We start from the raw sequence: 14,314 nt of genomic DNA, 5'->3' as shown, positions 1-14,314 counted from the left end.
CCTCGGCCTCCCTGACCCGCCATCATCAGGAGCCTCCAGTGGGTCCTGCCCTCCAGGGAGCGGGATCTGTCCCCAGCCCCACTCAGCGCCTGTCCCACCTCTTCAGACAGAGGAGGTGGCGTTTCCTTCTCCAGAGGCAGAAGCTCAGGCCGCCGGGAGCGTTGCCCTGAAGGGTCGGCTGCCTTGTCAGTTGGAGAATGAATCGCCCCCTTGATCTTCTCACTAACACTGAACTTGTTCTCTCCACACAGAGAGGTGCACACAGGCCTGGGGGGCCGCGCGGGTGCTGGTCACCAGTTCAGAACTCGGGCAAAATCGCAGAGCAAGTGAGCTGCGGAGCCAGATCCAGACCCAGGCTGAGCCCCCGATGCTCCAGCAAGAGAAACAGAGGGGTCAGCCTCCAGGCTGCCCTCACACCCAACCCGCTGCGTCCCCGACGTCCTTCCCCTTCCCGGGCCCTCCCAGCTGCCACACTCTCGGCCCCGCCCTCTGCTGCCCCGGACCCTGGGAGCACCTGGGGCCCACCCGGAGAATCCAGGATCACCTCTTGGTCTCAAGATCCTTAACTTAATCACAGCTGTGAAGTCCCTTTTGCCACATAGGTGACAATTCATAGGTTCCAGGGATGGGGAAGGGGGACCTCTGGGAGCCACTATTCTACCCTAAGTGGCAGCTACAAGTGAACTGCAGTCGGCACTTAGCTGTCAAGTCTCCTCTCAGTCGTCACCCTCAGTTACAGGTGGACACCCAGGACCTCCCTCACGTCCCCTCACTGGGGGTCATGGCAGAGCTGGGGCTCCGCAGCCCAGGCGCTGTCCCCCAGGTACCCCTGCAAATGCAGGGTGCCCTGAGCAACCCCAGGCAGGAGCCCTGAGCGCCAGGCGCACCCGGGCCCCATCCAGGTGGGGTGGGGGCTCACCGCCCAGCGCGGCCTCGGGCCCTCTGCCCCTGTTCTCCCAGCTGCACCGGACATCTGGGGATCAGCTGGGCGAGGCGGCAACAGCATTCATTCAGCAGGACCTGCTGCTGTGGTGGCACTCATTCATTCATTCATTCACTCCTTCCAGTCCTCTAACGCCGGCCCCCACCACACCCCGTCTTCTCCCCTCAGTGATATTTCCAGGCTAAACGTCCAAATTGTCAAATCACCTCTCACAGGCCTTTGCCCATCAGGTGGTCCTCTCTGTCTTTAAAGATGCAGATTCTCCCTGCCTGCTTCCCCTCCCAGCGCTGCCTGCAGAGGAGGCTCCACCAAGCGCCCCCCAGCACTCCGTCTGCCCCGGCCCCAAGGTGGCGGACGCTGACGCCTGGCTCCTGGGCCCTTTATTCTCCCCAGAAGCCCCTGCCCCATGGAAACCCCTTTGCTGAGCCCCTGCCCATTACTTGCATCTCTCATTAGCCCTCCTACCCCTTTACAGGCAGGAAACCGAGGCTCTGAGGAGGGGAGCACGTGTCCCAGGCTGCTCCATGCAGGAGCTGGGTCTGTCTGCCCTCACCACTGTCCAGCCAGCCTCTGTGCGAAGCCGGCCCTGAACTCACAGCCCCAGAAATTCCCAGTCCTGTGACTGCCGCCGCCACCTCTGCCCTTTGCATTTCCAGAAGCTGCCGCGGCCTGTGGGGCTGACCCCAGAACCACCATCACATCCTGGGGTCTCCTCACAGGGACAGTTTGCCTGGAGTGAACAGCAGCCAGGGGAAGGCCACCAGCACCAGGCTGGCTGGACAGACAGAAATCAGGGGATGGCACAGCCTCCTCTGTCCACTGCTGGGTGGAGCCTGGGGTTGACAGAGGGGCCTCTTGCCTGGGTCAGCACCAGGCCCCAGTGACCAGCCCTTGTCTCGAGTTAGAATCATAGAAACTCCCTGGAGAATGGTGGCAGTGGGCAGGGAGACTAGAGGTCCGTCCTTGCGCCCCTCCAAGCATTCAGGCCTCCCAGCAACGAGGGCCTCCGTGCTCTGCTCACGCTGCTGTGCCAGGCCCTGGGCCAGGGGCACTGCTTGGCCATTCACTTGCTCCCCACAGAACAGAACGCTGTGGCTCAGAGGGTGGGTGGCACCCGTGGAAGGCGTGGAGATCACGGCAGAGCGAGGGTTCCACTCCAGCTCCGTCTCCTTGCCAACCCCTGGCTGGGGCGACGACCAGGATGGAGCAGAGCCTGACGCGGGAGGGGGACAGCTCGGGGAGCAGCGGGGCTGAGGTGTGGATGCTGTGTGTGTGGCGGGGGGTTCACTCCCTCACACTCGCTCTCACTCCTCCATAGGAAGGACCCTCGGCTCTGGGCCACGTGGAGCTGGGTTCGAATCCAGGCCTCCCTCCACCAGCCTTGTGATTCTCTCACCTCCCCGCCTCAGTCTTCTGCCCTGGAAAATGGGATAACAAGATCTCCTTCCCTGGCCCTGTGGAACGGAGAGCGATCACACGTGTGAAGCCCCAGGGTGGGGTCCAGGAAGCCGCAGGGACTGCCACACTCCCTCCCTGCGTTCCCAAGTCCTTCCCCTCCAGGCGGGCACTGGCGTCCCCAGGGGAAGGTCCCCCATCTCCACACACCAGCAGCCCTCCCCACCTCTGCATTCCAACTCTGTCATCAGGAAGCTATCACAGCAGTACAAGTCGGGGAAAGGGGGACACCCTTTAGAAAGACGACATCCCATTAAAAAGTACCCCTGAGGTTACCTGGACAGGCCTGGTGAGCGGCACTGCCCACCCCAGTCCCTGCGGCCATCACCCTCTGCGACAGGCCCTTGGTCTTCGCAGAACCTGCCAGCACACGCACACACCGACTCCCTGAGCCTGTTGTCTGCCCTCAGCAGAGCCATCAGACCCTTGAGTGCCCCTTGTCCTGCCGTCGGGCATCGCCAACCCCCTCTCCAAGACGCTCCCTGGTTTACAGAGGGTTCCACGGGCTCTGCGCTGCTCCAACCTTTCCTTTAGAGTCCCCAGAGGAACTCTCGGTGCCTGTGGGCCGGCCTCGCGCCAAGCCCACACCAGGCTCTGGGATCTAACTCCCAATGTCACAGTTCGCTGTGCAAGATAGGGCTGCATCCCATTTCTCGTGAGGAACCTGCTCTGCCCGAGTCCCTTTCTGAAGCACTGAACTGCTTCTCTGGATGGAGTGGAGAAGGCAGGACGGCTCTGCCTGGGCACCCCCTCTGACCTCGTTCTGGGGCCACAGGGTGGCCAGGGGCGACCACGGGCTTGCAGACGGGTCCTCCCATGGAGCCTGGCGGGAGTGGTGGTAGCCTCAAAGCGACAAAGTTCCCTGTTCGGCAGCCAGTGGACAGCACAGTTAGGAGACACGCTCAGACCAAGAAAGCAAAGTAAAGCTCTGGAAAAATCAAAGGCAAATCAAAACCAGATAAACAAAAAGGCCTGCAGAAGATGGGGCCTGCTCATCTCTGCCTTCCAAGGGCACAGCACCAGAGTCTTCCTCCCCTCTACAGCGCCCCTGACTCCTCCTGCTCTGCCCCCCACGGATGCCGCCTCCAGGGCGGGGAAGACACATGCACCCTGATGAGCGGGCAGAGTCTTTCGCCAAAGGCCCAGCTGGTCCTTTAAAACACGTTCATCAACACGGTGCGTGGACCTGGGAAGGGTGAAAGCCTGAACCGGCCGCACAGCACGTACCTTTCTCTTGTTGGTCGGGCAAATGTAGAAGTTGTCGATGACGGTGGTGACGCCAGGCTGCAGGGTGAGCTTGGTGTAGGTCGTCCCGAAGTCCGACGACCTGGGGGAACAGGACGACAGCTGTCAGCGACATGCCCCTCCAGGAGCCCACGGATCCAGCACAGGCCACGCGTGAGTGTGGGCACAGAGCCCCAGGCACCCTCACATGGAGACGTGGAGTCCTCTCCCGCCCGGGAGCAGTGCACCCCAGGTGGCAGGGGAGGGGACCAGGGCTCCCTGGGGGACACTGAGCATGCGCTCAGGGCTGGAGCCCCGATGTGGAGTCAGGTCCTCTGACTGTGAATGCCAGCCAGTCTCCCCACAGAGCCCCATCCTCGGCGTCCCGCCCTGTCCACACGTGTATTAGCTGTGCTGTAGCTAGTCTCATGTTTAGGAGGGGGCCTCATACGTGCCGGCACCTCTAGGTCCCTGTGTCTCTGATTCCCTGCAAAACTCTGACAGACTATGTCACCACGTCTGTCTGGCAGATGACCAGAGGATGAGGAAGAGGCTCAGAGGGGACAAATTCCAGCTTTCAATCCGTCAGCCAGCAAGTGGCCGAATCAGGATGTGGACGCTGGCCCATCCCCTGCAGAGCTGGCGTCCGGTGTGCTCTACAGAATGTCCGCCCACTGTGCCCAGGCCCCATGGTGGCCTGTCCGCTTGTCCGTTTCCCACTCCGGACCCTGAACTCCTCCAGGGAGCCGCACCTGACCACGTGTGCCCACAGGATGCAGGGGACCCGGCAGGTACCGGAGCTCAAGGCGCTGCTGGAAATGGGACCCCAGGCCCTGTGTTGGCTCTGAGGGCCACCCCCAGGCTCAACGTCGGGAGACCTGCTCACCGCACAGGATGACCCGGGCCAGTCCCTCCCTGCCTGGGACACCCTTTCCTGGTCTACACCGGGAGGGTGCAGGCTAGGATCTCTGAGGGCTCTCTGAGCTCTAAAGCCACCAGCCCAGCAGCAAGGACAGGAGAGAAGTCCTCAGGGCCACTTTACATCTGTGGTTTGGAAGCAGTGGCTACACCAGGACGTGGAATTAACTCCATGTGGAAGCTTAGAGGCCTCGTGACCCTGAAACCAACGCTCCCTATTATCACCCCGTGAAAATGTGCTGGGATTGCAGAGTGTGCCCAGCTGCAAGTGGGAGGGATGGCCAGGTCCTCGGGCAGCACTGTCCCTCGCATCCTGAATCCGAAGTGCGGCGTTCCAGAGATGCTCGGGTCCCAGGGCTCGCCTAGAGCCTCCCTATCTTCCCCCTGTTTATCGCCTCGGGGTTCAGAGGCCATGTGTCCCCAGAGGTTGGGTCCCTCCCAAGCCTCAGGGTCACAAGGTCCCTCCTGGGCCAGGGCAGAGGGCAACCCCTGCCCCCGGATCCCTGGGGAGTCCAGCAGCCCCTCCCCAGGTGGCAGGAGAGGACCCTCTGGGCCTCAGACTGCCCTGGGCCTCCCCGGGGAGGACCTGCTGGAGCGAGCCAAGGAGCCCAGGAGGTATAATTAGGGCAGCACTTACTCTCCAAACCGCAGAGAAGTGATTTTCTTTGGGAAGGAGGGAGCCAGAGGCCCATTAGCAGAGGATCGATCCAGCGCCCCACGAAATTCCAGAGCCCCTCAGAAACAGATGGCTGTGTTTGCCAGCTCCGTGTGTGCGTGTATATGTGTGTGTGTCCCTGTGGCTAGAGGAGCCTGCTCACATCTCGCACCCGAGGCCACTTGCTGGTGTGGGCCCGTAGCAGCGAGCGCATCCACCACAGCCCTGCTGCCCAGGGGCCCCGTTGTAGTGGGGCAAGGTGGGAAGAGGGACAGACAAACAAGCACCAATGTCACAGCGTCAGGTGCGACAGGGCGGGAAGAATCCACAGTGCAGGGGTCTGGCGGGGCCGTGGGACTGCTGTCTCAGAGAGAGGGGCCGGGAAGGCCCCTGGGACACAGGGACCTTGGGGCAGAGACAGGAAGGAAGAGCGAGTGCTGAGTGCCTGGCTGGGGGAAGCCATCTGTACCAGGTTGAGTAATGTCCCCTCAAATTCATGTCTGCCCAGAACCTGAGAATGTGACCTTATTTGCAAATAGAGTCTTTGCAGACGTCATCAAGTTAAGACGAGGTCATACAGGAGTAGAGTTGGCCCTTATCCAGTGACTGGTGCCATAAGAAGTGGGAAATTTAGACACAGACACAGGGAGAACGCCATGTGGCAACAGAGACAGACAAGAGACGCTAAGGATTTCGGGCCACGACTGGAAGCTAGGAGAGAGGCCTGGAACACAGTGTCCCTCAGATCCTCTAGGAAGAACTAACCCTGCTGGCACTTTGACCCTGAACTTCCAGCCTCCAGACTGTGGACAATAACTTTCCATTGTTTTAAGCCAGCCAGTTTGTGGTCCTTTGTTAGGGCAGCCCTGGGAAACTAATACAGTGGTCCAAGTAGAGGGAACAGCATGTGCAAAGGCCCTGAGGATGGCCCTCCCTTCTTCTCTGGGGAGAGCGAAGGAGGGATCTGTTTAAACCAAAGTCCTGCCACTGCCTTAGCAGCCATCGAGGCATCAAAAACCCTCACCCTGCAGGACAGTGCAAATCCAACCCTTCAAATATCCATTCGCCCCAAGTTCCCAGCCTCCTGCCAGGCACTGGGAACACCAGTTCATTCATCCACTCATTCACTGCTTCCTTCAATATTTGTTCAGCTCTTTTATGCTTTAAGCCCCACACTAAGGACCGGGAGTTCAAGTTCCTTCATTCGTTCAAATTCTTTCATGCCACGTGTGTTTACTGAGGACCTTCTATGAGCCAGCCACTTCACAGAGGGTGGGGATCCCACAGTGAGCAGGACAGACGCCGTCCTGCCCGTGGGGATGACAGGCTGGCTGGTGAGAGAGAGCAAGCAGACAGATAATTCCAGGTAAGCAATGATACCAAGGGACATGTCCAGAGAGCCCTGGGAGACTCTAAGGGGACGTCCTCGCTCCCCCGCCCCCACACTGCCCCCGCCGCCGGTCTAATTCAGCACCCCTCTCGCTGACTGTCCCTCCCTAGTCGTTCACGGTCCGTCCCAGCATCTCCACCCGCCTTCAGCCGGGCCCTCCTCATCTCCCGCCTGGCCTCGGGGCTCCCAGTGGGTTACAGGCTCAGAGGGGAGGGACGCTGATGCCGGCTGGGTGGACTCCATCTGGGAGTGGTGTCAGTTTCCTGTGCTGTGGCAAATTAGTAGCTTAAAATGAGACAAAGTTACTATCATATGGTTCTGGAGGTCAAAGGGTGAAATGGGTCTCATGGGCTAAAATCAAGGTGTCTGCACCTTCTGGGAGCTCTAGGAAAAAGCCATTTCCTTGGCTTCTCCAGCTTCTAGCGGCCTCTTGCACTCCTTGGCTTGTGGCCCCTCCTCCATCTTCAATGTGCATCCCTCCAATGTCTGCTTCCATCATCCGTCGCATGTCCTCACCTGCAGGCAGATCTCCCTCGGGCTCCCTCCTGCAGGGACCCTTCTGAGTACCCATCCAGGACCATCCATTTCAAATCCCTAACATAACCACATCTGCAGAGGCCCCTTTGCCTTGTGAGGTGACTTCCTCCCAGGCTCCAGGGTTAGGACGTGATATATCTGGGGGTGTCCTTCTGCCTTCCCCAGGTGGGCACGTGAGCCAGGTGCCAGGTGCAGCGGGAGCAGAGGGCAGCAGGAGGGCTGCAGGGGGCCGAGAGAGATGACAGGCCCAGAGGTGGGGAGGTGGGCAGGGGCGGGGCCTGAGGGTCCCTGAGCTACAGAGAGATGGGGCCTGCTCTGCAGTCTAGCACCCACTCAGCGCAGGAGGCTGCGGATCACTGGGAACGTGGCGAAGTCGTCCAAACTGAGATGGGCTGGAGGGTAAAACCTATACCCATCTCAAAGACTTAGGGTATAAAAACGGATGTAAGATACTTCATTACAATTTTATATTGGTTACATGTTGACATAATACTTTGGATATACTTAGTTAAGTAAAATCTATTAAGATTAATTTCACCTGTTTCTTTTTATAATTAATATTTTTTTAGATCAGTTTTAGGTTCACAGAAGAATTGAGAGGAAGGTACAGAGATTTCCCATATAGCCCCAGTCCCCACGCACGCACAGCCTCCCCCACATCTGCATCCCCCTCCCGATGGTACATTTGTTACCAGTGATGAACCCACACGGACATGTCATTACCGCCGAAGTCCACAGTTTCCATTAGGGTTCCCTCCTGGGGGTCCACATGCTGTGGGTTTGGACAAATGGGTGCCGACGTGCGCCCACCATGCCAGCATCGCACAGAGCAGTTTCACTCCCTAGGACTCCTCTGTGCTCCATCTAGTCAGCCCCCACCGGCTCCCCCAACCCCACCCTGGGTGACCACGGCTCTTTTTGCTCTCTCCAGAGTTCGGCCTTTTCCAGAATGTCATACACTGAAATCATACAGTGTGTGGCCTTCTCAGACTGGAGTCTGTCACTTAGTAATATGCGTTTAAGGTTCCTCCAGGTCTTTTCACGTCAACTGTTTCCTTCTACTTTTTAAAGAACATTTCTACGCGTGGCTCATGTCCTATTTCTCACGGACTCGCTGGCGTGGACACAGGCTGAGGCCGTGGGCGGCCTCTAAAGAGGGTAAGCAGGTTGTGCAGGGACAGGCCTGTGTCCTCATCTGGAAAGTGCCGTCTCAGCGGATTAGCCGAGCGATGGCATGGCAGCGTTAGACGGTGCCGGGGTCGAAGCACACGCTGTAGGAGCTTGCCATTGCTGCTATTTTAGGAAACTTCTGTGACTGCAGGTGGGACAGGGGACCGAGGTGGATGGGTGTGGCAGTGAGAGGAGCAGGAAGGAAGGGCAGGACACATGCCCGCAGGTGGAATCAGCACCACTCGGGGATGGGCAAGATGTTGGGCTGAGGAGTGAGAGGGGGTGACGCCACGTGACCTGGAGGATAGGGTGATGCTGCTCAGGGGGGCGCAGCATGGGGAGGTGGAGGGTCGGGCTGGGAGACAGGACGGTGCCTCAGTGAGACTCGCTCACCCGGCACCCACTAAGCCTGGGACGAGGCGGGGCTCGAAGATGGGCGAGTTCGCAGCCGCACATTGTCCCCTGTGTCACCAGCTCACCTGGCAGCAGTCAGAGGAACCATGTGACCCTGTGAGGCTGCCATGAGTCAGGCTCGCTGGAGCCAGGGGCCGGCGGTCAGTGGGTCTGGGCCCCCTCGCTGCTACTGATGTGCTGAGCTCCCCAGGCACCAACTCAGGGTGAGGGCATCCGTTTCCCCTCTGAGGCATCAGAGGTGGGAGTCAGGGGTCCCTGGAGCCCCCATCCATGGACAAGACTAGCCACACACCCCTAACCTGCACTTTCCCTGCCTGTCACTTGGCCTCCCAGCATCCCTTGCGAGCCGTGGATCTGGCTCTCGGAGGCCGATTCTCAGGAAACGTTTTGCTGGACCTCGTTTTCCTGGTGGGCCACGTAAATGTCTATGTTTCATCTCATTATTTCCTCAGGCCACTGTTTCCTAAATTCAAATAAATGAATAAGTCTAGCAGTGATGATATATCTGTATTATGAAGATTCATTCCAAGAAACAAAACTGGAAAACCACTGATGGTTTCATGCGGTCTCTGGTTCTCCCTGTGTGTCTGAGGGAGGGACTAAGGTGAGCACCTCGCTCTTCAGAATGTGCGACATTTCTGCTGCAAATCCAGCGGCCACAGGGGAGACTGGACGGATGGTCTTGTCTCTTCCCCGGGAGTATGGTCAACTCTGTTGTGCACTCACCAAGCTTGAGCCTCTGAGAGAGGTCAACCCAGCATCGTGGTTAAAACACCTGCAGGCTGGGGGCAGCGAAGGTCAGGGGAATGGACCTGATTCTAGCAGGCAGCTCTTGGCCTGGCACTGTGGGCATGGACGCCGAGGGAGAAAGGGGGTGGGTGGGAAGGACCCCAGAACTCCCGCACGAGGAGAGAGAATGAGGTTTACGTGATGTCGCCATGTCACACTGTCTTGCTTCTCAGCTGATCGTTATTTTAAACTCCAAAAGCTCTTTCCTTTAAAGAACATTTAAAAAAAAACCCTGCTGACTACTTCCTGTGTATTTGCAGTGCCTCGTAAGTAGCAGGACCCCACAGACCAGGTAATGCTGGCACCCGGCAGGGAGAAATCAAGGCTGGCTGGGTGAGGCTGGAGTCCTGAGTTGGGTTCCCAGGGCGGCTGCAGCAAGCTCTGCAGACCGGGGCTTCGGACTGCAGGCGCTCACTCTTCCAGTCCTGGAGGCCGAGTCCACACCGAGAGGTCAGTGGCCCGGGCCCCTCTGGAGGCTCTGGGGAGGGTCCTTCCTGCCTCTTCCAGCTCCTGGGGGCCCCAGGTGTCCCTGGGCTTGTGGCCGCCTCGCCCAACCTCTGCCTCCATCATCACACGGCCTCCTCCACATGTGCCCATCAGGACAGTAGTCATCAGATCAGGGCCCACCTTAAATCCAGAACGACTTCATCTCAATCTTTAACTAATTACATCTGCAAAACTGCATATCCAAAAAAGGTCATCTTCTGAGATTCTGGTGGACACAGATTTCGGGGGGACCCTCTTCAACCCACTACAGGCCACGGCATTTACTGAGCACCTGTTCTATACAAGGACGACCTGAATCAGGCGCCTTACGTTCCTGATTCTTGTTCAAATCTCCCCACGGCCCCGGGTTTCCACCCCTGAATCTGACGCCACCTCCTCCTGAAGCCGGTACAGGTCACCTGGTCGGAGTGAGGACAGCAGCCACCAAGATCATCCAAGGATCCACAGCCAGGCACACAGCTAGTCCTCAATAAATGCTTGTTGGATTCCTACAGAGAGGCTCTGGGTTCCAGACCCAGAGGCTGAGTGACCTCAAGTGAACAGCTTTCCCTCTCTGGGCAGCAGTTTCCCCAGAAAATGTGGAAATTGGATTTGATTATGTCTAAGCACCAAGTGAGCCCTGGACCTGCCTGCCGAGGAGAAACTCCCCTCTCATCTCAGCACAGCGTCAACGTTCCTGCGAGAGGCCAGGGTGTCCAGAGGGAAGGAGGAGGGAGGGAAGAAGGGAGGACGGAGAAGGGAAGGAGGGAGGAGGAAAGGAGGGAGGAGGGAGGGAAAGAGGGAAGTGGAAAGGAGGAGGGAGGCAGGAGGGAGGAGGGGGTGGAGGGAAACAGTAGCCCCTGAGCGGCTCGTCTGTGCCCCCGCCCCGACCTTCACAGCGCTCAGCATCCTCACCATCTGTAAGTTCTTCTAACAGCATCCAGCACTCAGAGAGTGATCACTCCAATCTACACTTATTCAAATTAAAAACAAAAAGCCGGAGTCTAAAAACGGGCAGATAGAAACATGGAAGGCAGCGCAGTTGGAAAATTGCTATTTGTACATCGGCTGCTTAACTGCTGAGTGTTTGTACATATTCACTTTTTAAAAATGATTTAATTAAGCCATTTTCATACTCTATATAATTATTTCATTGGCAGCGACATACGTTCAGCTCCTGTCCCCTCCCCTCGTGCAGAGGGGCCCGCATCCCACCCGCTTCCCACTGGCTACCTTGAAAGCCCACAGGTGTCAAAGGCAGCGCCCACCTGCGTGGCTGTGCCACCTGCAAGTGTGTGTCCTAGGCAAGGCCGGGCCTCCGTGAGACTCTGTTCCTTCATCTGTAAAGGGGCTAATGAGATGCAGACGGCGTAGCGGTCTCTGCATCACTGTGCCGCCTGAGGGGCGCTGAGGTCACACCGCTAGCCGTGGACCTGTCTCTGGTCCAAGGTGCGGCTGTGTGTGGACACACCTCATGCACCTGAATGATTACGAGTCTGAGGACCAGCACTTGTTCTGCACCTGACAGTTTGCAGAGCATCCTGAGCAACCACCCGCCGACACTCCAGAGGGTCAGAATTACCATCTGCACTTTACGCACGGGGAAACTGAGGCCTGGCTAGGAAAGGGACTTGTCTAGAGTCCTATGGGGATCCGATGGCAGAGTGGGGACTTGAACTCCGGTCTCCTGGCGCCCACCTTGGGTTCTCCCACCAGAGAAGGAGATGTTAAAGACGTGTTTTCCAGCTGAAGAGGTTCTGAGCTTTGGCGGGATTCCAGCCGCACGTGACGTCTGCGATGTGACAGGAGAAGGAATGGATGCTGAGCAGACACCACACAAGGACCACTCTTGTTCTCAGGAACCGATGACTCCGTGGGGCCTGGAAAGAGGAGGCTTTGATCTGCTGCCCGGACTGTCTGATAATCCTTTTCGGGATCAGCGAGGAAAAGAGTTAGGGCGGCAGGGGCACTTCTAGGGCCGATCAGCATTCCAGGACATTCTGGAACGTGGCTTGGGATTCTGAGTGTGAGTGGGGAGTTGGGCGCCAGCTGGGTGGGTGAGCTGAGGGGAGAAATCACAGCCATGGCCTCAAGGGCACACACGACGGCAATGGAGGAGGATGCCAGCCAGTCACCCCAATATCCTGGAGCAGCCGGGGCAGGATCCGAGAGGGCGGTCTCCTCCCAACGTGAAAGGCCTGGGGGTGGGGATTAATAAAAACTCGTGCTCACCATGCGCTGGACACCATGCTTGGGGTGGAGAGCACGGACTCACTGAGCCAGGACGATCACATTGGAACAGGAGTTTGCCTTCCCGCTCGACAGAGGAGGAAACCGAGTCTCGAGGAGTATTAAGTGACTTGCTCAGGATCACACCACAACTACAGAAAACTCATTTTAAGCCCGGCTGTCAGGTTCCAAGTCTGTCTTCTCTGCGGTACCCCAGGCTGTCCCCCAAGCGGTGCATCACTGTCCATGGAGGTCGGTGGCATGGCACCCACCCCGCGAGTCTGGACTTTCTGACTCCGTTTCTCACTCTTGCAGGGTCTGGTGGGCAACGGTCTCTAACGTGCTGGCCAGGCAGGCTCTGGTCCCAGCAGTTGCCCCAGCACCCCTGCCGGCAGCTCTCCCCACCCCTTAGGGACAGAAATTGGTGCACGACCTGTGACCAGATGGTACCGCAAGGCAGATCACAGGGTGCGCCTGCTCGCGCTGGCTCCTGGCCAGCCGCATCCCGTCTACTTCATGACGAGGATCCGGTCCTTTCTAATGATTCCTGCACTATTTTTAAAAATTCCCGAGACAAGTGAACTCCTTCAGTTCAAGAGTTCCTTTCACCAAACCTGTCCTGAGCACCTGTGCGTGCAGGGCGAGCCGTGCCGCCGGCCCTGCCAGGCACTACCCTGCCAAGACCTCCTCATGGCCAGCAGGACAGGGGTAAAGCAGCTCCGCGGGGGGCTGGCAAGACCCTGTTCTGGGCGGTGTCAGTGTCCACTCAGAGTGAGCCATGCTCCGGCCACATCTGGTGTGGAAAGGATAGGGTGCCGCCTTTGGGGAGCTCAGACCCAGTGTGCGAAAGCAGAAGCAAGCAAATGGACCACAGAGACGCAGCCCAGGGATGAGTGCTCAGAATCTGGGGACAGCTTTAGGAGCTCCCAGGGAGCCTCTGGAGCCTGGGGAAGGTGCTAGGAGCTCCCATGCAGCCTGTGGAATGGTCTAGGAGCTTCCACGGAGCCTCAGGAAGGTGCTACCTGAGCATCACAGGAGAAGCCCCTCAGTGTGCCTGGGGATCTGTGGAGCCTCAGGAGGAGCTGAAGGAGCTGGGAGGGGAAGGAGGAGGAAGAGGGCATGGGACAAACGGCGGGGGTGTTCAGGAAGTGCCCCGAGATCTGGCTGGGAAGCCCGTTGCTCCATGCGGCTGCAGTGAAGGAACGGGGCCTAGTTCCAGGCAGAGGTGACAGAGGGGCCAAGGCCCAGAACCAGATGAGGGAGCCCAGGGCAGACACCCTGAGACACAGCAGCCTCCGCCACGACTGGGCCGCTGCGCCCCGCTCCCGCAGGCTCAGGGTGAAGAGCCTTCGTGGGTCAGCTTATCTGATCTCTATCCCAACCAACGGCTCTCGCTGTGCCGATGAGGAAACTGAGGCTCCAGCAGATAAAGTCACTTGCCCAGCCTCATAAAGGACCTCCCCTGCGTCTGACGGGGTTCTAAACTGTGCACCGTCTACCAGCTTCCGGCTCTATGGAGAGGAGGGGGCACTGTGGCTCTAGCTTATTTTATTTCTGGAGGTTTTCAAATGGCACTAGGCAGCACCTTGGCACTGGCTCTTTTTCCAGCTGGTGGGGTCTGTAGAATCGGTTTATAGCCATCAGGGCTAAATAAGGCCCATGTTCCTGGAAGTGCCCCTGGTCACTCTCCTGGCAGGGGCAGGGCTCACTGGAGCGGGCAGAGCTGCCTGCTGCTCACCCTGGCACATGGGGCCGCATCAACCTCCAGCAGGTCCTCACTTGCACAGTTGCTCTGCAAGCTCTCAGCCGGGCACACTTCCAAGGGCCGAGGTGGGTGACTGAGCTGCTCCCAGCCTGTGCCCCCAGCCAGGAGATGGCTGGGCCATTAGCAGTGGCAAGGGCAGTGGGGGCAGGCATCAGTGACCCCAGAGTTTCCTCAGGCTACAGGCCAGAGGCCACCAGTGCACTTGACACCCTGTTGTAGCTCACTGAGAAGCAGCCCAGGGCCCAGCCGGGACGCAGCTGTGTCTTCTGGGTTAATTGGGGAAATTGTATCTGATGGGAGGTCAGCAGAGCCAGGTTGGGTTTATGCCCAGGTGGAGGT

The 14,314-nt window shown here is 58.5% G+C and overlaps 1 protein-coding gene across 2 annotated transcripts in view; it reads right to left on the bottom strand.

The window, feature by feature from the left end:
- Positions 1 to 14,314, bottom strand: part of SORCS2 (sortilin related VPS10 domain containing receptor 2) — a 485,475-nt gene that overhangs the window by 182,906 nt on the left and 288,255 nt on the right. For both annotated transcript variants that reach the window (XM_070262760.1, XM_005608909.4), the window contains exon 3: positions 3,626 to 3,725. In XM_070262760.1, coding sequence (XP_070118861.1) covers positions 3,626 to 3,725 — 100 coding nt within the window. The remainder of the gene's footprint in view (positions 1 to 3,625; positions 3,726 to 14,314) is intronic.

Source organism: Equus caballus, chromosome 3, assembly GCF_041296265.1.
Source record: "Equus caballus isolate H_3958 breed thoroughbred chromosome 3, TB-T2T, whole genome shotgun sequence".
Lineage (NCBI taxonomy): Eukaryota > Metazoa > Chordata > Mammalia > Perissodactyla > Equidae > Equus > Equus caballus.
The sequence above is the reverse complement of the archived record's forward strand: the minus strand, read 5'-3'. Positions and strand labels throughout refer to the sequence as shown.